Source organism: Helianthus annuus, chromosome 12, assembly GCF_002127325.2.
Source record: "Helianthus annuus cultivar XRQ/B chromosome 12, HanXRQr2.0-SUNRISE, whole genome shotgun sequence".
Taxonomy (NCBI): domain Eukaryota; kingdom Viridiplantae; phylum Streptophyta; class Magnoliopsida; order Asterales; family Asteraceae; genus Helianthus; species Helianthus annuus.
The window spans coordinates 20,185,428-20,212,886 of NC_035444.2; the positions used below are offsets into that span (position 1 = coordinate 20,185,428).

The 27,459-nt window shown below is 34.9% G+C and overlaps 4 protein-coding genes and 1 long non-coding RNA gene across 5 annotated transcripts; 2 read left to right on the forward strand and 3 right to left on the reverse strand.

Annotated features, from left to right (window-relative positions):
- Positions 1-683: 683 nt before the first annotated feature.
- Positions 684-2,733, reverse strand: LOC110894310. Its single transcript, XM_022141511.2, has 7 exons — positions 2,604-2,733; positions 1,931-2,005; positions 1,768-1,830; positions 1,625-1,672; positions 1,309-1,359; positions 1,059-1,122; positions 684-966 (listed from the first exon to the last, which is right to left on the reverse strand). Exons 2-7 carry the CDS (start codon positions 1,976-1,978, stop codon positions 902-904), a joined length of 339 nt encoding a protein of 112 aa, XP_021997203.1. The 5' UTR covers positions 1,979-2,005; positions 2,604-2,733; the 3' UTR covers positions 684-901.
- Positions 2,734-5,164: 2,431 nt separating this feature from the next.
- Positions 5,165-6,213, forward strand: LOC110896465 (casparian strip membrane protein 1). The gene is made up of 3 exons (XM_022143797.2): positions 5,165-5,442; positions 5,573-5,696; positions 5,839-6,213. Exons 1-3 carry the CDS (start codon positions 5,222-5,224, stop codon positions 6,067-6,069), a joined length of 576 nt encoding a protein of 191 aa, XP_021999489.1. The 5' UTR covers positions 5,165-5,221; the 3' UTR covers positions 6,070-6,213.
- Positions 6,214-13,549: 7,336 nt separating this feature from the next.
- On the reverse strand, positions 13,550-14,902 carry LOC110894311 (NAC domain-containing protein 2). Its single transcript, XM_022141512.2, has 3 exons — positions 14,613-14,902; positions 14,243-14,523; positions 13,550-14,152 (listed from the first exon to the last, which is right to left on the reverse strand). The coding sequence occupies exons 1-3, from the start codon at positions 14,776-14,778 to the stop codon at positions 13,778-13,780; spliced, it is 822 nt and encodes a 273-aa protein (XP_021997204.1). The 5' UTR covers positions 14,779-14,902; the 3' UTR covers positions 13,550-13,777.
- A 7,471-nt stretch (positions 14,903-22,373) lies between these two features.
- On the forward strand, positions 22,374-22,910 carry LOC110892558. The gene has a single exon (XM_022139715.1). It carries the CDS (start codon positions 22,374-22,376, stop codon positions 22,908-22,910), a length of 537 nt encoding a protein of 178 aa, XP_021995407.1.
- A 1,562-nt stretch (positions 22,911-24,472) lies between these two features.
- Positions 24,473-27,136, reverse strand: LOC110894312. Its single transcript, XR_002566249.2, has 4 exons — positions 26,988-27,136; positions 25,791-25,877; positions 25,175-25,266; positions 24,473-24,667 (listed from the first exon to the last, which is right to left on the reverse strand). It is a non-coding gene; the product is annotated as an uncharacterized LOC110894312 (long non-coding RNA).
- Between the last annotated feature and the right edge of the window lie 323 nt (positions 27,137-27,459).

The following is a 27,459-nucleotide window of genomic DNA, read 5'->3' on the forward strand; positions in this document are numbered from 1 at the left end:
GCGTGTGTTAAGGCCCACTAAGTATGGGCCCATACAATCCAGGTAACTTTTATTTGACAACCCAAACATATAGTTGTCATAATTTATGATGCTCGTACCCACCACCGGTCCACCAGTCACTAGCCTGTAGATTAAAATGTATTATTGTGACATAAATTCAGAAAAGAAATCCTATTTTTCCATAGATTTTATGTGGAGTTTGTATGAGATTGTCTTATGGTACATATGTTGTTTATGATGTTATATATGTTGCTATTTTACTACGTTACTTAGTCACCTCTTCTTTTCGTTTTAAGCGCAAAGAGAATGTTTGTCTACATCCTATCTTTCGCAAACACTACTAATAGTTTTGCTACCTGTGTGATTTACTAGGTACGATTGTTGTAAAATATTTAATACAAACTCAAGGATTTAGCAATTATATTTTAAAAAATCGGTTCAAACAGTCAAAATGGATCCGTGTGGAAGTCGGTTCAGCTTACCCAACCAACTAGCACCATCAGTTTTGTTTGTCGTTTTCCAAATCCGTAGTTAGTGATCCGGACTAGACTTCTTTGTCAAACTGGTCCACAAGCACACCTAGTTGTAAGTCTAAAATTAGAGCTAGATAACAAGTTTTTAACAACCTGGTTAAATGAGTGATTTGTTTTGACATGGTAAAATATGTATGAAACATTCAGAAAAATACTCTTCAAAACATATTAAAACACATGATATGAAAGATAACCAACATACATAGAAGACGATCTGAGAAAATGAAACGAATCCAACACTGTTTCAACATAAAGCATTGCCCGATGGTAAAACTCTCAAAGATACAACAATATGGTTTATGGTAATCACCAACAAGACCAATGGTTCCCAAAGATGCAACAATATGATTTATGCTATAGTAACTAAATCAATCGGCCCGGGGGGTTTCTTGGTCTTTTTCGTCGTTATCCACATCAGCATTCCCACCATCAACTGTCAAGAAACAAAATACATACCAAAAATATGAAAAACAAAAATTGTTTTAATAACTAAAACTAGTTTGTTTGAAGATCCGATTGTAATACCTTCGCCTTCACCTGCGGGGGCATAAGCTGAGCGCCTTGAACGTGATTGTTGTTGCGGTGTTGGCTGATTAAACAAAAAAGCCAAACTCATTAGGAACAAATGAATTTCGTTTATGTTTCAAAATGATCGTTTTTCAACTATTTCGACAATCATATGACCATGATTAAAGTCTTTTACGGAGTATCGGTTTGTTAACCGTTTAAATACATTACTTTCATATAAATGAGCAAAGAAGTAGGTATCGAATACCTGTAATTTGGGGCGGAGTGCTTCTAACGGACCTTTGGCCTTCTGTCCTTGCTGATACACAAAATAATAACAATGTTTAGCCTCCGTAATTGCACTTATAGAATCTTAATCTCTATAAACCGTGGAAAAATACGATGTTTATAAGTGTTGATTAGGATCTTATTATGAAATTATTAATCTTCAAGATCTATAAACCCTTGAAAGCCACCTGCTCAACGCAAGTTTCGTTTGATCTCATCCCATTGGTTAGCAGAGTATTGATGGTTCTCACGGTTATAAAATAAAAAAAAACTTAAAAAAACGTTCGATTAGTTACCTTTCCAAGTGCCCAATCAGCGGAATCAAAGAAAGCCCGGTCATGGTCCTGTGCAAGATCGACCAAGAAAGACGTCAAAACCTAAAATTTATAACCCGTTTTTCTTCCCAACACAAGCAAACGAAAAAAAAAACATTTTTTACCTTCGAGATTAACGGGTTTTTCTTCGGTAACAACCCTCCATACTTTTTCTTGATTACTGCTTCCTACATTAACACATCAAGAACGTATAACATCGTTTGTTTTCTGATCTATAAAAAAGAACTAAAATATAATGTTTTTGAGTATATATATAGTATATACTACCTCTTGCTCCTTTGAGGGCATGGGGTTGCCATCATTTGTTTCAGACATTTGCTGCTTACTATGTTCGACTAAAACCTATAAAAAAAACACAAGCATTTAGCAACTATTAATACCCAAAAAAAAAACATTTGAAACATGAAAGAATCCTTGATCCCATGCTCAGTTGCTTATAAAAATCATCGGTTTCAAAACTCGATAACCAATTGTATAAAAATCAAGATCCATCTCAGATTCTTTCAATCAAACTGATCTTACCATGAACCCAGATCCCCAATGCTAAATATCTAGGGTTTCTAATCCACACAAAATCTTTTGCAAGAATAAAAGCAAGATCTAGATATAACCCACAATTTATACAAAATAAACTCAAACACCCAAAAAAAATAATCACTTATCAAATTCGAAAGTTGGAGTCTTTAAGTGAATTGAGTTGTTATTAATTCAAGAAATGAAGTACCCACTTCAGCGATTGATGGATTAAACAAGTGCATACACAAAACAAATAGTGATATGTATGTATATCGATGTAATTGAATCATCAATACAAGAAGTATAGAACCTAATTTAAGTCTCTTGTTAAAGATCTAAGTAGCAAGTATCGATCCATACAAGAAATCTTGAAAAGAAGTAGATTTAATTAAGTTGAAGAACAAGAAGTTGAATTTATGGTTACCTGAGTCGATGAATTGAGAGAAATTCGCAGATTGAAATCAAGATTCGTTTGATGACGGGTGATGGAGATTTTGTTCAGACACGGTTTTTATATATGATGAGTTACATTCGCAAGAAGTAAAATAATATAAAGATATTATTATATTTAATTATTTATTAAATAAGGTATTGTCAAATCGAGTTGAGATCAAGAAACATTATTTAGCCCATTACCGAAGCGGGCTCTGTGTCCATAACATATTTTATAACAAAAAATTATTAAGTAAAATGTTTAAGGTGCTGTTTGTTTACCTTTTAATGAGGCTTTTAATGGTTTTGACATCTTGCTAGTTCAACATTTAATACTTCAGACTGTTTGTTTCGTAAGCAGATGTATGAATAGTTCAGACATTTACCTCTAAATGGTTAAGCATTATACTAAGTCTGAATGGTTAAGACCTCTAATCTGAATTGATCAGACATTTGCCTCTAAACGGTTAAGCATTATACTGGCTCTTAATGGTTCAGACCTCTTACTGATTCAGCACTTAATGGTTCAGACCTGATGTAGACTAGGAAATGGGATACGAAATCGGACCTGTTGATTCACACAGAATACCAGGAACGATTCTTCCAAAATTCGTTGATTCTCGTAGAATACCGAAAATTGGGGTTTCACACTCAAAACACTCACAAGTGAATTGGGAGAGAAAAATGACTTTTCATAAACTTCAAAACTGATTATTCTCCTTCCCTTGCATCCATATAAATAACAACGTAAATTGAAAACGGGCCTCAAAACATAAAAATATAAATAACTCATAGAAACAACGTAAATTGAAAACAGGCCAAAAGCTAGAACGAAATAAAAGTCCAGGAAAAGCACTAAAAACATAAAAATATAAATAACTCATAGAAATAAGCGATTTTGGGCCCGAACGATGACCCAAACCACCTACGGTGTTTGTAGAAAGATGGGCTTCGTTCTCACGATCGTTTCGCCTGGTCGCACGCCCAAAACGGACACCTATAGCTCAAGTTAGAGCCATTTTAGTGAAGCCTTTTTTTGTCACGCGATCTTGGGCCTTCAAATACAAGATGGTCCGCTCCTCCACACTTGGGCCCGCATCAAGACCTCTTATTGGTTCAGCACTTAACCATTCAGAAGTTGTCAAACAACCCCTAAATAGTCCTGAGTGAGTTTAGATAACTTTTATCGCTTCGGTTCAAAAATAAATTTTTTGTATCTTGGTTCTTGAGGTTTTATTTTTATTGTCATTTTCATTCAATTGACAAAGTGGGTTAGAAATTTCTGTCCATTTTGTCGTTTTCCTCATTTAAATGGAAGGTATAATCGTCATTTTATGTCTGAACTCCATCATTGGAATGAGGAAAACGACAAAAAGAGCACAAATCTCTAACTCACTTTGCCAAGTGGATGGAAATGACAAAAAAAAAAACTGAAACCTTAGGGACTCGGATAAAAAAAATTCATTTCTGAACTTAAGTGGGAAAAGTAACATAAACTAAGAGACCATTTTGACATTTTTATCAAAATTATTTAAGTTTAATTATTATTGATTAACTACGGTATTGTCATTGACTCATTTGTCAAACATTATGTAACCCATTATCAAAGTGGGCTATGTGTCCATAACATGTAACCAAAATAGAGTAAGAATAGCATTTTTGTTCAAAAAAAATAATCAGACATTTACGTGGCTATTCGATTTAATGGACCACAATCATGAAGTTTGTGAGACGTGTGTTTTGAAAACTAACCAACCATATTTGACTATACTCATATTTAAAATATTTAGTTAACATTTAAAAAACTTAAACGCCTTTTATAAAATTACATCCAATTAGAACATGACATCATGCTTAAAAGGAAAATTTTGCGATTTGGATCAAAACTATAAGAATCTGTACTTTTCTATGGAACTTTTACTAGGGTCCCGGAAAATGTGATTTTTATGGACACATGACATCATTTGGTTGGTTCTGTTTGGTTGCGTAAATTTCACAGGAGCTGAAAAAAGGTTGTCTTTGAATCTTTGATGTTGTTCTTGATGCCAAAATAGAAGTTTTGAGGTGTGTAAATGTATAAATAGCCATAATTTAGCTTGCTTCTTCTAAAGATTTGATGTTCATGGTACCAATGATTTGAATCAAGTTAGAAAGGATAAAAGTGAGAAGTGGGTTGGGTGGTGTTGTACCCTATGTAAATTCAGATGTACTTTTGGTCAAATGGGTATTAGGATAATATTTTATGTCAAATGGGTGTTTGGGTCATTTTAAGGGCCAAAATAGTTATTTAATTATATTTATTATTATCAAAAGGTTTTAGAGTAGTTCTTAAAATTCAAGCAAAAAGTTCAAGAAATGGATGAATTGATGGAGTAGGAGTAGGAAGTTGGTTCCCAAAGTTGAGCAGGTTATGGTAGTGACCAAAGCCAAAAAAACCCAAGACAACTAACAACTCATGTTTATTAAATCCTATACCAACTCAACTATGTTTATGTGCTATAAAATTTCACACTTCCCCTCACATTTTCTCAAAACAATTTCAATACCATCTTACAACATTTCCTGAGGTTGCATAGTCCTTTTAACAGTAAAAAGAGCGGAAAACTGAAAATGATGAAGGCCACACGATTGGAAGAGGGCAATACATCCAAGGCCCCGGTGCCAATCCGTTCAAACAAAGGGATTTCCGTGATAGATCTTGTATTGCGCCTCGTTGGCATTGCGGGTACTATGGGTGCCGCCATTGCCATGGGAACTAACCAACAAACGCTGCCTTTCTTCACTCGGTTTGTGCAATTCAGCGCAGAATATGACGATTTTAGATCTTTCAGGTAAGTTTTACCACATAACCTAGTAATTTTTCTACCTTTTTTTTTATTTATAATTTCATCAGTTATTACATAAATTCTAGCAACAAATGTTTAATATATGGATTTTAAAACTATTTTGTCTTTGATTCAGGTTGTTTGTGATCGTGAACGCAATCGTTTGTGCGTATTTTGTTCTCACAATCCCGCTATCCATTGTTCATATTATGAGGAGTGTGGCGAGAGGAACCAGAATACTCTTAATTATCATTGACACGGTAATAAGACATTGATATACAATACGAAATCATTGTATCCCTACCAGGATACAAAAAAAAAACATGATTTGAGTTTCTTAGTTGAAATAAAAATTAAAATGAAATGTCATCCGTTTTAAACATTTATCATTTGTTCTTAAAGGTCATGCTAGCTCTTCTAACTGCGGGGGCATCTGCGGCTGCATCAATAGTATATCTAGCTCACAACGGAAACAGTTCGACAAACTGGTTACCGGTGTGCCAACAATATGGGGACTTTTGTCAAGGTGCATCCGGTTCACTCATTGGATCATTTGGAGCAATCGTCGTGTTTATACTCTTAATCTTGCTTGGTGCCATGGCGTTATCTCGACAATCAAAAAGCAGGCTTTAATGTATACTCAAATCGTTCGGAGTGGGCTACAACTTTGTGTGATTTCACCTTGTGTTTCTTGATTCTTGATTGATATTGTGTGAAATATTGGCATGAAATGTAATGAAAAGGTTTAAAGACATATATTTGACAATTTTTATACAATTTGTTACGCAAGTACAGCCACAAGATCATCAATCGATTTCAATGTCTTCTCATAGTTTAGATAAGATTCGTACACCTTTGGTGTTCGAACATAATAATCAAACTGCAAATAGAAAATGACATGCATTATAAACAAAACTTTATTTCCAACAATAAATGTTTGTTTTACTAAATAGTTGATAAAAATTGACGCGTGACACTAGCAAGCTTTTATGAAAAAAAAAAAAACCCAAATGTGAAAAGTTTATTATTATATCAAAAAATTGTTTTAAACATTATGAATAACCATATATATGTATATTAGTAGTCTAATAAGCTGGTTAGATCAAAATACCGCTAATGCGCTATAGCTCAATTGGCATTGGAGGGGAAGTGAAAATTTGGGTTTAAGGTCATAGATTTCAAGTTTGAATGTGATCCCAATCGTGTTTTACCACAGTGGGCCTCCGGGTGACGGGGTTTCCCCGAAACCGGAGATGATGGGCTTGGGCTTCCCAGCACTGTGTGCAGCCACAGGCGTATAGAGTCGTCTTTTGCCATTGAGTTACCCCGGGTCCTAAATTATTAAAAAAACTTTAAAGATGATTTTTTATTTTAAATTTTGGATCCATTTCTTCAATCTCTTTTCAATATTCTCACCACATAGAGGACGGTTATTCACTTATTCGAGCTATTGATACCTAATAAAAACTATTATAACTATTTAAAAATGCTTTAATTAATTAAAATAATACAACAGAATAAAAAAAAAAAGTAATGGACCAAGTAAAGATACCTCATACATGTTATCAACCAACTCATTAGCAACTTTAACATTGTTGGTATGAAGGTTTGGGCTTTATTGGCCTTTAAATAAAATGCTTAAAATTCAAGGCATAAAACTTAATGCTCAGTCGCTTAGGCCTTTTGGTATACTTTAATCAATTTTAACTTTATCTAAGTGTCAAATCAACCTTTTATCCCCATTTCGCTTTGCCTCACTTCAAGGAAATAGTTTGATTGATTTGGAGGAAAAAGGGAAATTGGTCTGTAATAATCTCACCTAGACCTTATTGGTCATTAATAATCCCACGTCAGAATATTCCCCCCATCAGTCCCACCTTTCACTTATTTTTCCTACAATGGTCCCCCGTTAAAAAAACTTAACAGAGTTAAGTTTTTTTTCCAAATTACAAACAGATTTTTTAAGGCTTTTGATTAGAACGACGATACGAGTCCATTGATTTAAACTTGCCTCGGAACGGTACTCCAAACGATGAAAACGGACCTTCAATTCAGGTGTTTAAATTTCCAATTAACCAAAATCAAGTCACTTGGAGCACCATTTCAAAGTAAGTTTTACATCAATGGACTCGTATCATTGTTCTGATCAAAAGCCCTAAAAATCTGTTTATAATTTGGAAGAAAGATTAACTCCGTTAAGTTTTTTTAACGAAGGATCATTGTAGGAAAAATAGGTGAAAGGTGGGACTGGTGGGGGGGGGGAATATTCTGAAGTGGGATTATTAATGGTCAATAAGGTCTAGATGGGATTATTACAGGCCAATTCCCCGAGGGAAAAAATAGTATGAAAATGGAGTAAAGTACAGTTTTAGTCTTTGTGGTTTACACCCAATCGCATGTTTAGTCTCTATTTCAAAAAAAAATAATAATAGCACTTCAGTTCCTGAAGTTGTCAATTTAATTGAATTAAACCCCTCTATTAAACTTCTGCTAGTCAACAGTTTGAATTATGGTTAAAAGACCATACTACCCTTAAGGGACCGAAACTGCGATACGAATAAGTCAAATCCCCCTTTTAGTCCCCTCACCACACAACCACCAGCAGCCGCCGCCCCTTCTAGAGATAACTTGTCGTCGTTGTTAACAGTTTAGGTGCGACATGCACCGCCACTTCTACAGCACACCGATGCTCTTTTTCCGTTTTTTTACAGCCTAAGGGGGTGTTTGGCCTAGCTTTTTTAACAAAGCTTATAGCTTTTTTTTTACAAAATAAGCTTAACTTGGTGTTTGGTTTAGCTTTTTAAGCTTATGCTTATTAGCTTATATAAGCTAATTTGAAGAAGCTTATTTGAAGATGGTTTTTTAGCTTATTTGAAGAAACTTCTTTGTGTAAGGGCAAATGATATAAAATATGCTATAAGCTAATCCAAACACTTAAAAAGAGCTTATCAAATGATAGAAAATAAGCTATAAGCTACTTTAAAATATAAGCATAAGCCAAAAAAATAAAGGCAAATTGGAAATAAATAATCCCAACTCACTGTTATTGGCCAATAATAATCCCAACTCATTTAATCACCAATAATAATCCGAACTATTCACTTTTGTTTGTAAAATACTCCCACGTTAAAAAAACACTAACTAGGTTAAAATATTGTTGATGTGGCTTAACATGTGTGGACTGACGTGGCTGGTTAACATCTTACCTGTGTATAAAATGATTCTCAGCCTCATTTGCACACACAATCGACTGAATTTGCCCAATTTGTAGAATTAGGGTTTTGAAGGAGAGTGCGATTGTGTGTGCAAATGAGGCTGATAATCATTTTTTACACAGTAAGATGTTAACCAGCCACGTCAGTCCACACATGTTAAGCCACATCAGCAATATTTTAACCTAGTTAGTGTTTTTTTTTAACGTGGGTGTATTTTACAAACAAAAGTGAATAGTTCGGATTATTATTGGTGATTAAATGAGTTGGGATTATTATTGGCCAATAACAGTGAGTTGAGATTATTTATTTCCAATTTGCCAAAAATAAAAGCTAAGCCAAACACCCCTAAGAGGCGGTAAACCGGCGGTGATGAAGCCGGTGTGGTGGTGGTGGGTGTGTAAGGCATATACTGTCCATCTTCGCCGGTGTAGTGACGGCGGTGATGAAACCGGAAAAGACACTAATTTTGATGACGGCGGTGTGGTGGCGGTGCATGCATTGGCGCTTGTACTCTTTGCCTTTTGTGTTGTATAGTGGTTTTTTTACAAAATTGTGTGTTGGTTTGGTGGTTTTGGTGTTTAAAAACTATGTGTGAAACATCAGATTCCTGTGTTGATGAACATTGTGTGGTGGTTATCGGTCAATCCGTCGGCTTTACAGTTAATGCGAACGCTTTTTAGTATCTCTGTGTTGATGATTGTAGCTGGTGATGATGGTTACCCGCCACTTGGCTTGGCAACTACGGTTCCAGTCGTAACAGGACTCAGCCGCAATTTGTTTATGATGGTGATGAGTAACTTGAAAATGATGATACGGGTTTATTACTTTTAATTTCTTTTTCTTTCTGTTTTTCTCTCTTTTGTTTTTTTATTGAAGCTTGCAGTCAAAAACAAAGTAATATTGATTTTATTTTTGGGTTTTGATGAACAAAAGGCGTCGATGTTGAATTTTTAGTTTTTTTTTTATTGTGACATTGTGGTTTTTCTAGAATTTATGTGAATTAGTTTTTCTTGAATTTATGGCATTATATGCATATGGTCTCGCTTTATTTTGATAAAATATAAAATAATAAACAATCTATTATGTATTTTTTTGGTTATATTTGTAATTTCACATATAGGATATATAACTTTAAACACGTGAAATAATATTTTGGTTTTAACTAGTGTTTTTGGAATTGGATTGGATTTATAAATCAGATCGAAAACCGCCTATATAATGAGTCTGATTAAATACTCTTGAACTATCTTTATTTGAGTAGGCCGATTATTGCACCGATCAATTGAATTGGCGAACCAAATCAGTGCTTAGATCGGATTTTCAGAATTTAGTATTATTTATTTGAAAATCATATATGTATATGTGATTTTAACTTGTTTATTATGACTCCGTCTGGTTTTGAAAGAACCGGGTCAGTCGAACCGATAAATAAAATTACGTGTTGGCTAGCCACTCACTTGGAACTATGAAAACATTTTATCTCTCAAATGTCAAAACACTTTGCTAACTATCCCAAGTGATGTAAACTCCTACCAAACAAGACCTTAATCCCAATTAAATGATAACACTTAAAACAATACTTTATTTTAATTGGTCCACACCTACCAGGCTGCCACACCAAATTGCCAATAAACTCCATTTAAACTTTCCATTTTTGTCTATATCACAATCTTTTAATTATGTGCTAAACTCAACTCAAAACAAACACGATACAAGCAAACGTATGGTCGAAAGTGGTCTTAGATATTTCTATCCATATTACATCTCACAAATATCCAGAGCTTGCTTTTAGACATTGTATTATACGTGTGTATTTTATACAACAAGATGATAAGACTGCTTAAATAATAAATAAAGTGCGAATTCAATATCAAATTGTCGTCGTAATAAATTACGTATTTTAAATTTGTACATTATCGTATATGACTTTGTTTGTTTCATTATTTACCGTAAAAGTTAATACACGGTTTTTTTTACCTTTTTGGTTTTATCGTAAAGAGCTCAAGACGAAGGGTTTTTGCCGTTTTATTTAACTCGCCTTCGAACAAGGTTCATTGAATGTCCAAAATGGATATTTGCTAGCTAGCCAACATGCACATAAGGACAACTTTTTTAAATACAAGAAAATATGATGATTTGTATTAAAATAAAGTGTTACGGTCCAAAACCCACAACTTAGACCATGCGTATTTCTTTTATTAAATTGATCCGAGGCATTTGTACCCGTCCCCTTGGGGTGTGGGGCAAGATTTTTTTTTTTTTTTCCAACCAATCATTGCCCAATTCACATTTTTTATAAATAAAAAGAACTAAAAAATAATTATGCTTTTACTTAAACTACTACTACACCCTTATCAATGCATAGCTAAGTTATTGCTCAACTATCTATGTGGTAATGACGTAACAGGAACAGCTTCTTTGCACTTGTTAGTTATTTCACTGCACATGGTCTTTGCTCATACTCGGTTCGTTTACAAATTAAATCGAGCATTTATTCAACCGAGCCAAAGTCTAACGAGCGTCTTTCGATCCGATCATTTTCGACCGAGCGTCGTAGAACAAAAAAGGAGAGTGGCGTTGGGGTGTTAATTTCTAAAGTAAAGTGAAGTTTTCGTCCGTGATATTTCGTCCAATTAGAAGACAAGTATAAATTTAATAAATAACAAGTATAAATTTAATAAATAACAAGTATAAATTTAACAAATAACAAAGAATAAAAAAACACTAAACTGACTCTATCGAGAGATTAACTAAGTGGGAAGATGAATCTTCGATCGATCAAAGCATACACTTATTCTTAGGGGTGTTCATCGAATCGAATATCGAATTTTCGAATTATTCGAATCGAATTGTTCGAATAATTTTTATTTTTCCTTGAATTCGTATTCGATTCGAATTCGATTAAAACCTATCGAATTCGAATCGAATTCGTATTCGAATAAAAAAACCCAATTCGTATTCGATTCGTATTCGATTAAAATTTCTAATTCGAATCGAATTCGAATAAATTTGATTTAATTCAGATTCTTTAAAACATGTAAAAAACTATAAATAAAGCAGCCATAAAACACGATATCACATTAAAAAGTTTCAAATAAAATACCACAAGTCTAAAATTCAAAACCAGAAGCCGGGAATAATCACTCCACATTATAAGTTAATATTTTTATGCTTAGAAATCTATTGATAGATTTGTTAATTAGGTTTTACTTATGGGTCATGTAATGGGTAATTTTAATACTTGGAAAAAAATAGAAAAAAATTTATAGTATTGCTTAATAAAAGTTATAAATTTTGTTATATATAAAAATAATAATTAAAAATGTATAATATTTATTCGAATTTCGAATCGAATCGAATTTGAAATTATAAATTCGTATTCGATTCGTATTCGATTTACTTGACTCGAATTGAATCGAATTCGAATTCGAATTCTTATAATCGAAACGAATTCTTGATAATCGAATCGAATTTAAACGAATTTCGAATTTTTCGAATTCGAAACGAATCCTGAACACCCCTACTTATTCTATTGGAAGTTGAAAACGAATGAACCAATTGAAGCAAAACCGTAGCTAGTTGGCGATGGAGAAATCGAATAATGGGCGATGGGGGTTTTGATTAGGATTATGTACTTATGAATCGAATGGTGGGTTGACACTTGAACATTGAGCAACGCTTCACATTTTAGTATTTGGCGTTTTGACTAAATTACTCAATGGACTTTGGAGTATTGGACAATGGAATATTAGTATTAGACTTTAATTTTAATTATTTAAATGGGTCATTTTTGAAATTTGGACCAAACATTATTAATGTGGGCCTCTAGTCATTTTATTAAGAGTAAACTTCTGTTTTGCTCCCTGTGGTTTGGTCACTTTAACTGTTTTGCCCCAAACCTTTCAAAATAGTCATTTTACTCCCTAATCTATGAAGGCCTTCATGATTTTGCTCCCCGCCCATAAACGGCATCCACTTTAATAGTTAAAGTATGTAACGTGCAAAACACCTGAGGGGCAATTATGTCTTTTCCCAACCCTCCCTTTACAATTACAGCTTAAAACCCTAACTGTTAAAATGGATGACGTTTAGGGGCGGGGAGCAAAATCATGAAGGCCTTCATAGATCAGGGAGTAAAATGACTATTTTGAAAGGTTTGGGGCAAGACCGTTAAAGTGACCAAACCACAGGGAGCAAAACGGAAGTTTACTCTTTTATTAATATATATGGAAGGTAAATTGGGGAACACTAAAAAAGTGGGGAACCGGGGAACACTCTTTAAAATTCAACTAAACATGTTAAAATTAACTTTTCTATTTTTTTTTGGCGTTTTTCCTTATAAATACATGTAGAAACATTTTTAATAAAAAACTAAAAAATATATAAAAATGTTTAAGAACATTTAAAAAAAATACATCTTATAAGGAAAAGCGCCGAAAAAAATTAAAAAAAATTGATTTTTAACATCTTAATTTAAATTTTTAAGAGTGTTCCTCGGTTCCCCACTTTTTTAGGGTTCCTCAATGAACCTCACACTATATATATATATATATGAATTAAGCTAACCGAGTCAACCCGAACCGAGCGGACTCGTGCTCGTTCATTTACAAACCGAACCGATCCGAACCGAGCGACTTTTTCAATCGAGCTGAATCGAAAGAGCTAATTCCAAGCATTTTTCAAACGAGTATCGAGCGTCGAGCGATTTGAACATCCGATAGAGTGAACCACGTTATATTCTTGCGTTTTATTTTTATTATTCTTGTAATTATTTGTCTTAGCACTTGACAAATTACCAAACATGTCTAAATTCAAGGGATTGAACTCTAGTTTTGTCAAATGGGTACCAAACCAATAATTTATCAGCCCCAAATACACGACATCAGTTTATTGGAAACTTAAAACTTTAAACCATTTGAAGTTAATAACTATTGATTAAAAAATAAATAAAAATAAAAAAGAAACCACCCCCAACCCAAACAACTAACACACAACACACACACACACACCATTTCACCTCCCATTTACAATTATAACACTATCTATCTTTTTGCCACTTCTATTCTATTTAATAGACTATTTCATCATTGTATTTCTATAAATGTCAATTCCATTGTGTAATAGAATCATTGGAACTGAAGCATTGGATTATAAAAACTTGTCTGATTCAAGTAAGCATTGTGATTTTCGTCTTCAAACTTGACGAAATGAGGTTCCAAGAATCTTGTTTCAGGGAACAAAGTTGATGATTGTGGCACCGCGGCTCCAATATTGTCATAGTTTGTATGGTCATCGTCTAGAAGATGCGAAATGGAGCCTAAAGATTCCAGTTCCCACAAATGAGCAAGTGAAAATGTCCTAGGAATTTTCTTTGATTGCATCTCCATGGCATTGTGATCATCACTAGGGACATTTTGATTACTAATATGTTCTTCTCTTTGTTCTAAAGGTCTTTCGGCACTTTTTTTCTTGTAAATTCGACATAGGACCCAATCATCCAACTGAAAAACATGTGTAGCCATGTAAGTCTTATGTTTAGTAAAAAAATCAAAAATAAATAAATAAAAAAATAGTGGTGAAGTTGGGTTTACCCTCATGGATCCAATTTTCTTAGTGGGTTGCGGTCTTGACTCGTTCAATCGATATTCATGCATGATCCAATCGGTCTTAGTACCCTTTGGTGGCCTACCTTTGTAGAACACTAGGGACTTCTTTACTCCAACATACTTTGACGCGCTATAGATTGTTTTATCCGTCCCTGTGGCCTTCCAATAGCCCGACACAGCCGCCCTATTGGGTCGAGCCCCATTAGGGTATTTTCTGTCACGAGGAGTAAAGAAATACCATTCTTTTTCTCCAGATTCCGTTTTCTCTACATGTCACAAGTTTAATACTATTAACATAATTCATCTTCAAAACAAATCGTACTAAGAAAAAGATAAATTCGTTTAAAACACTAACCAGGCAACTCCCAAGGATCAAACTTGTATATATCAACCTCGGGGATTATAGACACGGGACAAGGTTTAGACAACGCTTGGTTTCGTAAGTAAAACATGATCAATTCTTCATCGGTCGGATGAAACCGAAAGCCCGGAGGCAGATTAGGGTTATCCTTTCTCACCATGTTAACAAAAGTTATGAAAAAGGGTGCTAGAAAATATGTTAAAAGTGTATATAAATGAAGATACGAGATGTGAGGAGTTTAGAGAAAAAAAGAAGGGTGAAGAGAAGTGAATATGTTTGAAATGTTTGCAAGGAGAATTGATGAGAATTTATTGGAGTGTATTTTGTCCATTTGTGAAGGAGATAACTTCGTTGGTGATTTTGATTGGTTGGGTTGAGTTTTGACTTTCCAATGGGCATTTGGCATGTGCCCATACTTGCAAGATTAGGCTACACAAACAAGTATTATTTTAATATGAATAAGCCATACCCTTTTGGGAATATTTCTTTTCTCTTTTTCTTATTTGTGGTGCTTTAACAAACTTCTTTTGTATGGGCAAACTTGATTAGAATTCTGAATTAAGATACCTATATTTGTTGACATAATTTCCACCATTATGCCTAGTAATTTTAAATATCTAAATATCTTTGATTTTGCTTGTCTTTATTAAAAGCATGGTTGTAAAACAAGGTTTCCAAGGCCGAGTACTCCCCGAGTAGTCGCTACAAGGTAGGCTGCTGAGGCGACTTTCTTTGACTCCGCCTAATTACTTGGAATCGGTCAAACGCGGTCAACCTTCCTATCTAGTAGGTCAACTCAGGCCGAGTTTGACTTAAAAAATAATAAAACATAATTTCTATGCCTATCGTATTAAAGAATGAATATCATTTTCATGTATTTTGTTATAGATATTAGTAAATTTATGTTATTTGTCATATATTCAATTTCCAAAAACTAATTTCTTTATAATTTAACATGTCCGAGTACTCCTCGAGTACTCTCCGCCTAGGCCGAGTACTCTCAACTCCCTGGTCGACCGACTAGGGAGCGCCTAACGACTTTTGCAACCATGATTAAAAGCCATTGTTCTTTTTTGAACAAGGAATATGCATAATCAAGGTGTTTAATTTATGAAATTGAATAGATTGAGTATAAACTTTTTATTCCTTATACATGATTGTGACTAATGCTGTATTTGATTCTAACTAGCCAAACCAAGTAACTCGGAACTAAAAAAACCGTAAAAGATACAAACAAGTTTACGATGAATAACTTTTGACGAGAAAAATAATAGAAGCCAAACGCCGCAAGATATTAAGACTTCGGATACCTTTAATGAAATCTCATAGGGTAACTTAGAACACAAGAAGAGAGCCAATGATCTCTAGATCAAGTGGTGGAGAGCTTGCATTTCTCTTGAGAGATGCAGGTTCGACTCCCACTTGGTGCAGAGTGAGGCACTGGTGGGCAATGATAGGAGACCCAGGGAAACCTGGGTTGGATCCTTGAGCCAAACGGGTTTTACCGGTAATTTCACTGTCGTGCCTAAGGGCGGGTGGGTTACCGGGTTTTCCCCGGAATTGGTGGTGGACTCGGGTTACTCTCGGAGTACTCCGTTTGTCCAGTGGGTGCCCCAAGAATGCTCAGGATTGAGTTTGTTGGCCGTTCAAAAAAAAAGAACACAAGAAGAGAATTTGTCAAATATCTATATAAGGATATTTGACTTTTTGACTTAGAGGGTACATCACAAACTATGAATGGGTTAGCTAGTAACATGAGTAGATGAACAAATGAAATATGAAACTAATAGATAAAAGGAATGGTAAGGTTAAGTCTCCATTGTTATCTTGCAAAAGTCATAAAAGTACTATAATATCAAGGACCCATCTCTTAGGCATGTTTTTAGTACCCTAAAATTGTATACACATATATCAAGTACTTTCATGTATGAATTAAATGTCTCAGTATACAGGTTTTGACCTTTATGTTAACAACATTTTTTAGGCGTTGTCTTTTATTGTAAAAATTAATGAGTTTTGTATTTAATGTTTCAAAATTCAGCACGTTATATCATTTAACCCTAATCTAGTTAGATTATTCTAGTTAAATCAGACTGCACAAAGGTAATACGGTCTTTTTACTTGCTCATTTATTTAGTTACATAGTTTTCTCCTCTTTTTACTCTCACCCTCTCTCTCACTACCACAACCCACCACCACCTCCTAACACCACCCCCTGCAACCACCATCCACCACCTACTCTCTCTCTCTCTCTCTCCTACCATCAACACCACCCAAAAACCTAAACCCCGTGTTAATAGAGTGTTAATAGGGGTAGCACGAGCTACCCTCAACCCCGTCTCCGTAGTTTAAAAATACCTCTTAACTCCATTTTCGTAGTGTAAAAATACCACTCAACCTCGTTTCTATTATATAAAGGATACACATGATTCTAAAAGGAAAAAATAGGATACCCCTAACTTTTGGGCTAGTTCCGCCACAGCTTGTAATAATAATAATAACATAATAATAAACAAAAATGTTGTGGCGTTTGTGATAGCATGTGTGGAAATTTTTGAAAATCCTTTAATACTTATAAAATAATATAATCTTGTGGATTAGGATTTGATTACGAAGATTCCTATGTTGAATAACTGACTGCATATTTTAAGTGGTTTTATTAGTGTTTACACACTTGTATAGTCTTATCAAGATATGTCCAAGTAGGCATGTAGCATATTCTAATATTTTCAGAGACAGTTTTGCTTACGAACTATGACATTGAGTTAATATTGGCCAAGTATTTTAGGAGGGAGGTATATCAATATATGCCATTTGTATAATTAATTACCTATGTACCGTAATTACATATTCTAAGTTTTACTTTTATGTATATAATATATGTATATAAAAACGTATAGTTATTTTTTTAATACATAGAGGTGCTAACTAAAAATGTTGCACCTAGATCTAAAAAAAAGTGTTTACATGTCAACTGTAATACCTAGATCTAAACAAAAAAAAGTGTTTATATGTCGACTGTAATAAGTGATCTAGGAGTTGATCTAATTATTTAATGGTTAAGGATGAAACGGAGACCATATAAATCAAGAAATGGCTTAAAGGTCAAATTGTTAATCTTTCTGTTTAAATCCAGTTTAATCTAACTTTTTTTAATATTAAATACATTGTTATCTACTTTATTACATATAGTAGATTTTATCTTAATAAGACCATGCGTAGTGGGCAAGATCCACCTTTGGGCGTTTTGCGTCATGTGGTAGCCCAGTCAGCAAGGGGCATTATTTGGCGTTTTTCTAAAATGGGTGTAGTGGGGATGTGAGGATTATGATAAAAGGGTGTAAAGAATTAAATAAAAAAAAAAACCAAAAAAAAAAAAAAAAACTATTGGAAGATTAAATAAATGAAAAAGGAAGATAAGCTTTGATTGGCCAAAGCAACTTGATCCAAGCGTGTTTCATAAAACGCCTGCGGGGGATTTTGCCGGATCACGCCGGCCAGTGGTGGGGAGGGCGGCGTTTTTGGGCGTCTTTGGGGGGATCACGCCGGTGAGGGGTTCCACTACGGGTGGTCTAAAGAAAATATTAAATGGTTAACATAAAATATTTAAGAAGTGCGGCACGCAGTGTAATTAATTAAAGTATATAATTTTTAAAGAGTAAATTACGTTTTTGGCCCCTGTGGTTATATCACTTTTACTATATTAGCCCAAAATAAGAATTTTTAACATATGTGCCCCCATGGTCTCTATAACTAACTATTTTGACCCCTAAGTCTAACCAAACCCCAAACTCTGATTAACTAATTCTCACATGACAGGCACATGATATCTAAAATTGTAATTTTCCCTCCCCTTTTAATGACACATATTAAAAACAAATTAATACTCATTCACACCACATAAATTAACCCCTAAATTCCTATCATCTTCTCCAAGAAAACCCTCAATCTGCCAATGGAATTACATTCAGCAAACCAGGAGATTAACGCCGCTGGTTATGTATGGTTTGATCTCTGGATTAGTGTGGAAAAGCCTTATTTGTGGATGCATTATTATGTAGTCTGTAAACTCAGATATGGATTTCTATGGTTTGTCATGCTATATACAGATGGGGTTTGAGGCATTGAGTTAATATCTTTGATTTGTTACTTGTTTTATAGTTTTGTTATAAACCATTAAGTTCATACCCAACATCAGGTAAGTTACTTATTCCGGGTAAGATAATGTGAAAAGATAATGCCTACTGAAGCAAACATAGTTCACTGCATTCAATATGGAAAACGTAATCAACCTTCTTTGTTGGTAAGGATGAAAAAATATGGAAGTGTGTGAACCTTAAAAGTAACAATATTAAAGATCACTCAAAAGCAACCGGGGATGAACTCAAGAAGTTTTTATCAACTCTTGATGGTCGTTCTGCTATAACTGCTTCCCAGTGCAGGTAACATTTGCTTCTGCTTCTACACACCCACCACAGGGTTAGAATCATTGTCATATTGCTTGATCGTTGTCGTTAATCTCCTGGTTTGCTGAATGAAATTCCAATGGCAGATTTGGGGGTTTTCTTGTAGGAGATGATGGGAATTTAGGGGTTTATGTGGTGTAAATGAGTATTAATTTATTTTTAATATGTGTCATTAAAAGGGGGAGGGGAAATTACAATTTTAGACATCATATGTTTGTCATGTGAGAATAAATTAACCAGAGTTTGGGGTTTGGTTAGACTTAGGGGCCAAAATAGTTAGTTATAGAGACCATGGGGGCACATATGTTAAAAATTCTTATTTTGGGCTAATATAGTAAAAGTGATATAACCACAGGGGCCAAAAACGTAATTTACTCATTTTTAAATCTATACCACAAAATCAAGAATTTTATTATTTTCGGTTTAGTATATTTTAAATGAGTTAAAATTTTGCTCCTAAGTTGTCTAATTACCACAATTAGTTTAAACCGAATGGAAAAACGAGTCGATACGACTGCTGAAGTTGCAGAGCGCGAGGAGCTGGAAGGGTTGTTGGCCGACCTTGTGTTAGTGGATACAGAGGATGAGTGGGAATGGAAGGATGGCACCAGCAAAGTTTTTTCGGTTGCGGCCACGAAAACATGACTGCGGGGATCAGGAGGTAATGATCGATTTTGTTTAAAGTGGAGTAAGTGAATTCCAAGCAAATGTAATGTGTTCATGTGGCGAGCCGTCTTGAATCAATTACTGACAAAGATGGCTTTGACGAGACGAAGCATTTTTGTGGAGAATATTATGTGTGATTGGTGCGAAAGTAAAGATGAAAGCATTGAACATTTACTAACAGGATGTCATGTGACTGCGGCGGTTTGGAAGGGGATTACGAAGTGGTGTCACATCCCAAATGTCTATGCTTTTGATGTTAAAGATTTAGTCGATCTTCATGCGCATTGTGGTGGTTCGGTTAATAAGAGAAGGGTGTTCCATGGTATAGTTATTATTATTTGTTGGCGCTTGTGGAAGGCTAGGAATGACAAAATTTTCTCTAATAAAAACACTAAAGTGGCTGTTATTGTCGCAGATGTTAAAGCTTTGGATTTCTTATGGTATAAACATAGATTTAAGCAAGGCACGGTGGAGTGGGATAGATGGTGCAATTTTGATGTAATGTAACGTTGGTTGTATTGGTTGCCGGCTAGTATTTCCGCCTTGGTAATGGCTAGCCGGTTTTGATTTTGTGCTTGAATGAAAGTTGCTTTTCAAAAAAAAAAAAAAAATTACAATAATGTTTTAAAGTACAAGAGTTTGTTTAAGTTGCTCAAGTTAAACGCATAAACAACCATACAGTGATTTTAGATTCATATCTTTACAGCTGCACGTTTAAAATCCATCTTTTATTTAACACACATTTTTATACGGTTTTATTGTCTGCCCAAAATATTACTTGTATACGACTCAACATTATGCTTTTCTAGAGAATGCTAATAATAGTTTAATTAGGATGCTTTTCTAGAGAATGCTAATAATAGTTTAATTAGGATTATATTATTTAAAAATTCTTTATTCCAACCAATCTTAAAGTATTATTATACTAGGTTAGAACCTCGTATATTACAAGGGTTGTATAAATATAATTTTATATAATAAATAATAAAAAAATATATCTTTAAAAAACTCGTATATTACACATGTTGAATAAAATACAATGTCATATGTATACAAATAGTCATCAAGATTTATCTTTTAAAAATAAACATTGATGTACTATTTACTTATTATAACATTTTACTTTGTTTTTTTATTTTGCATAAATGTAATTTTATATGATAGACAATACAAGATTTATCTTTTAAAAATGAACTTTGATGTACTTTTTACTTATTATAATACTTTACTTTGTTTTTTTTTATTTATTGTTAGGTTAAAAACACATGTATTACATGGGGTTGAATCTCGTTTTCATGATACATTTAAATTATGAGATACTATTATTTTAGTTAGTTTTATGCACCTTCATGCTTATTTGTTTTTTAATTAATTTACTGTTTTTTTTTTCTAAATTTTGTATCTTGATCTTAAACTCCAGAGAGCCACTAGGATTTTAGTACTACTGATCAAGACTACGAGAATTTTGGTGCATTTACAGGTATAATCAACACAATCTATATATACTTATACTTCTTTTTAGAATATATATTTATGTTGAATTATTCATTTATTTATGTATAGAGTAAACTGCAATTTTACCCTCTGAAGTTTAAGCCAATTGGCACTCTAACCCCCTCTCTGGAAATAATTGCAATATCCCCCCCCAAACGTTGATGTTATGTCGCAATATTACCCCCTGCCGTCAGTCAACGGTTGTTTGACTGTTATAGGTAAGGGTATTTTGGTAATCTTACCCCATATTTATTATTATTATTATTATTATTATTATTATTATTATTATTATTATTATTATTATTATTATTATAGTGTAGGCCCCACACCTCCCCCAACCTTGTTTCCCCTCCTTCATCTTCTCCGGCGAAGCTTCTTCTTCTCCGACGAATCTTCTTCTTCTTCTGAGAATCTGCCATTCCAATCCGACACCAGAAGCTAGCGACAAGAGCGTAAAGGTGAAGTACATTTCTAGCTCGTTTTGGTTGAACTACAAGGTTGATATCGGATCTGGTAAGTTGCCGGTGAGTTGTTTATGGGAGGTGATGAGGCGGTTGCCGCCGCCGGCGTTGTTGTCTGCCAATTGGTATGTAAAATTTAATTCGACATTTCATTTAGAAAACGATTGGAGCTAAAATCCAATAGAAATCAATGCCAATCTGAAGTTGAATGTTTGTAGATTTGAACTCAAAAGTCGAGGTTTTCAAATTTGTAGCAGCAAAGCTTACCTCAAATTTAAAGGAGTCCCCAACGAAGTGTGCAACGAAAACCAAGGAGTCCCCAACGAAAACCATCTTCTTACCTCTGAGTCTTTCCAAAAAATCAGTTGCATTTAAACTGCCGAATCATCATTATTAGTATTTATAGCATGTATTGTATTATTATTTGATTGGCAAAATTATTGTTGTGCTATTATTAGACTAGCAAATTTAGTGGAGGTGATCATGCATGTAATCTGTATATATTTGGATGAAAAGTGGAATGAAAGGCAATCAAACTTTGACCACTAACATGGTATCAAAGCTTTTCCTTTTGTAACCCTCTCGATCCTGTTTCCTCTTTCTTTCTTTTCTTCCTTTTTTTTCACGTCGGCAATTTCCACACCTCCCTTCTTCTTCATCTTGACATCATGGACCCAAAATTGCACCCTGCAATAACAGTTTCCAACATCAAAAACTTTGTCCCCATAACCCTTGAAATGGAAACAAGCCAATATGCATCATGGGCCGAGCTTTTCAAAATACATTGCCGAGCGTTTCAAGTTATTGACCATCTATCTCCTCGCGATAAAGACCCACCATCCGCTGCCACAAAAGACGGTGACACTAGCAAACAACCGACTTCAACAGACGATGTATGGACCCGTCTTGATGCCATAGTCCTTCAATGGATCTATGGCACCATTTCTCATGACCTTTTAAGTACTATAATCCGACCCGATTCATCCGCATGCTATGCTTGGACAGCCCTAAAAAGCATCTTTCATGACAATCAGGCTACACGGGCGGTACTGTTGCAAAAGAAGTTCGCCAACATCAAGCTTGACTCATTTTCTTCAATGTCTGCTTATTGCCAGGAAGTTAAAATACTTTCGGATCAACTCGCCAACGTCGGCTCACCCGTGACCGAACGTACCCGTAATTCAATTACTGACCGGTCTGAATGAATCATATGGTAGTGTCGGTTCCATTCTCCAAAACACAAAACCATTTCCAACATTTTATGAAGCCCGCTCACAGTTAATTTTAGAAGAAACCACAAAGGCAAATCGTGTCGCAAATGACACGGCTCTTCACACCTCTCATCAACATACCAATCCACCTACAAACACCCCACCTCAACCCGCTACACAACCCAATAACCGCAACCATCGAGGACGCGGTCGTGGCCATGGCCGCGGATGTGGCAGAAACACCACTTCACAATGGCCCGGACAACCTTGGACTTTTTCTCCTTGGAATGCTCCAACCTCTCCACATACCACTCGCCCGCCTTACTGGCCTAACCCAAACTCTTACTATTGGGCCATACCCCCATGTCCTTACCCCACTGCTCCATCCAATAATCCATCTACTCGGCCCACTAGCAACACTTCTCATCAAGGCATTTTAGGACCTCGACCACAGCAGGCTTACGCGGCATCGGAAGCTACTTACACCCCAACTGAACTTGATCAAGCCTTCAATACTTTTTCGCTTCATCCTCCGGATCACTCGTGGTACATGGATACGGGCGCCACAGGTATAATGACTAATAACTCTAGCAATCTCACTTCCTGTATTAATAAAGTTTATGCTCGAAACATTACCGTCGGTGATGGCACTACTATTCCAGTCTATGCCATTGGCAATCATACCCTCTCACACCCTTTTCCAAACTTTAAACTAAACAATATTCTTTTTGCACCTAAACTTGTTAAAAATTTAATCTCGGTACGTCGTTTCACCACCGACAACAATGTTTCCATTGAGTTTGATCCCTTTGGTTTTAATGTGAAGGATCTCCGCACCCGGAAGCACCTCCTTCGATGTGATAGTTCCGGTGAACTCTACCCACTCACTCTTCCTACAAGACTTCAAGATTCTCATGCCCCAGTTTCTACGTTTTTAGCCGTGTCTCAAGATATTTGGCACCGCCGCCTTGGACACCCCCGAATAAATATTTTACGTTGTTTAAAACCTTGTTTGAATTTTTCCAATAATATTAAGACTTCTAGCATTTGTGAACCTTGTGTGTTTGGTAAACAAATTAAGTTTCCCTTTTACGATTCTACTACCTATTTTCCTTTTGACATAATACATAGTGATTTGTGGACATCACCGGTTCTCTCTTCAACCGGATGTCGTTATTATATTCTTTTCTTGGATGACAAAACAAATTTTCTTTGGACATATGCTTTAGCTTCTAAATCTCAAGTCTATTCTAAGTTCCTTGAATTTTATAAATTAATCACAACCCAATTTCACACATCTATTAAAAGCTTCCAATGCGACAATGGCCGCGAGTATAACAACACATCATTCCATACTTTTTGTGCCTCAAATGGAATGACATTTCGCTTTTCTTGTCCTTACACATCCCCACAAAATGGAAAGGCGGAACGCAAGATCCGGTCCATTAACAACATCATGCGTACAATTTTATCACATTCTTCCGTCCCTCACAATTTTTGGCATCATTGTAAGACCCGTTCTTATAAATCAAGGCTTAACGTATATTTTGCGAAAATAATCATGTAATTAATGATTATATATATATCGGAAATACGGGTTTGTTTAAAACTTTTACAATTTAAGTGATATACATAATGTGATTTAAATCGCCGTTTAGAATAACGAGAAAACAACGTCGCGGAAGCTTTATTTAATGTGTGTTCGGTTCTTGCTCGATGCTCGATCTTCATCCGGGACCCTCGACATTCACCTGTGATCAAAACCAACTTACAGGTCAGTTTTGATAATTAATTAAACTAATACAACGGGGAAATTAGGAAAATCCCACATGGATATCTTAAACCCAAAATAAAAAAAAACTCATTTCTGACCTCCACCGTAACTTACGGTGGCACCGTAAGTTACGGTGGTCTCTGTGTTTCAATTATTCAACCGTACAACAGTAGGCATTTACCGTAACCAAATCATGTCCACCGTAACTTACGGTGGCACCGTAAGTTACGGTGGCCCCTGCATCATTCCTTTCCTTTTTGCCGTTTTTGACACGAAAACTTTCGTATCTTTCAAACCGCTCGTCTGTTTAGCCTACCGTTTCTTCCAAAACACTTATTTCCAACAACTTTTAAAGGTTGTTTGCCCGGTTTACCCAACAAGGGCATTTTAGTCAACTTTAGCCCCTCATTTACGACGAAGGGCAATTGCTACAATTTGACCCAAAAAAAAATGTATGTTTAACCACAATCGAATTTATACGTACCTAGCTCGAGCCAACCTAGTGACCCGTTTCAACACCTTGCTTTTATTACCGATATTCTGTGGCGACGCAATTATCCAAATTACTATTCGCTCCTGTAACACATGACTTGACCACCACATTAGTTGATGTTGTCAAATGACGTTATTCCCACCATTTGACCCGTTCGATCTATATATATAACCCAACATTTTCATATGTAACAAAAACATGGTTTTTATTTACAAATCACACATCCGAACCATTTCGGATTTTCTCACTAGATCCCTTTCTTTCTAAAGTCAATTTCCTATATTTTTAACCCATTCGGCTTATGCTATGGGTATCCTTTGAAACTTATTTTACTTTAGTCAATACTTGACTAAATTTCCATTTTTACCCATTTTCCATTGCTAGTTACGCTATAAGGTAACTTTAAGAAAACTCTTAAACTATTAACCAATTCATGACTAGTTTACCATTTTGCCTTTTTCACCATTAATCATGGTTTAAAATGTTTCTATTCGTTCCAACCCAATTCGTTTCATGTTGGAACTCATAATTCGAACCAAATCCTTTGTTGTATTTATCGCCTATAAAATAAACACGTATACTACAAGTAGGTGTGAGTTTTACTTACCTTGCTTCTGAAACATGCTTTTACTTCTTATTTGCTTCGTTTGACCCGCTTCCTTCCAAGCCTCCATCTAGCTTGTCAAAAGTCAAACTATCATCATAATTCACAAGGTGGTTAGGTTAGTCATTATAACCACGACTATTCCACCTTACGTGTTTTCTATGTCAAAACTACTATTCGACTCCGTCCATGGTTAGTTTAACTCTTCAAAAGTTAACTACCCTTAATTATATGATATGTGCATATAAGCTAAATCGACTTCATAATTAAAATTTGTATTACCCCACATCACACATAATTAGTCGAACTAGGAAATTACGCGTTTGATTCATAATTTCAACATATGAACATTGTGGGCATAATTTATAATATCAACAATCAAGTTTCGTATCACTGAAAATAGGCTGTTTTTGGTGACCTATTTAACCAGTTTACAAGTCTTCAAAATTTATGATTTTTTATGTGGCGTACCTCTCGGAGGGGGAGCCCTTGTGTTAAAATTTCAAGATCTAACTCTTTACCGAAAATTCGTAAAAATTCATCTACTAAGCTGCAATCAGATTCGTCACTTCTGACTGCAGCTTACGGAAAAATTCATTAAAAATTCCTCGTTTATCCGATTGACGAAATTCCAATTGGAGTTTCTTCTAATAACTTAATACTTTCTACAGTAAGAATTTGAGATCATAACTAAATTCCTAAATTGAGTTATGACATTCGTAATGGGCTGCAAATTCTGCCAGAAAACGCAGCTTGAACCTTTGATACGGAAAATTCATAAAACGCTCAATTCTCGTCGAAAAAATGCGATTCCAGTGGGGTTTTAAAGATATTTCCTGGAATTACATTTTAGACTCAAGAAACACATGTTTTTATTACGTTTTGTCCAAGTTACAGCCGATACAAGTCGGCTGTAAATTCTGATCAAGAGTCGTTTGAATTCAGCTTTCAATTTAAGCAAGTTCTTGACATCATAACACCATTTTAGCAATCAAGAACCCTAACAACAATCACCTTCAATGGTGTTCATGGATTTTTTTACTAAAATTAGGCACGATTTCAACATATCTTGTCTAGGGTTTACTCCTAAACATTACAAGGTTCCTATTTCATCCATATAACAAGCATGCATCAACAAATTTCGAATACCCTAAATTCATGAGGATTTCAAGTAGAGAATTAACATCAAATTTTACATACCTTACAACCCCCTTGCGATGAGGATCACGATTCTAAGCTCGGATTTCGTTTTGGACCAGATTTGCACCTCCAATTGAGAGTTTTTGTGAGTTTTCTAGGGTTTGGAGCATGGGATCGCCCATGTCTTTCTTTTGATCGACCAGACTCCCATTTTGGGGTGTTTGGTTTATTTTTTATTTGTTTTATCAATTTTAGTTTCAATTTTAACAACTTAGGTCCCTCCACTTTAGTGTCTATAATAATTTTGGTTAATTTTAACCCTATTATAAGTTATTTCTAAACTATTAGCTAACTAGGTTAAAATCCCTAGTTAGCAAATTCTTGTTTATTTAAGAATTCTAATATTCACCGGGTTTCTTTTACCACTGAAGGTAAATTACCCGTCTTTTAGTATAAACGTGGTTTGATTACCAAACCCGTTTTCGGGGTGTTACAATCATGCCCTCGAACATGCCACCTACCTTCTCAATAT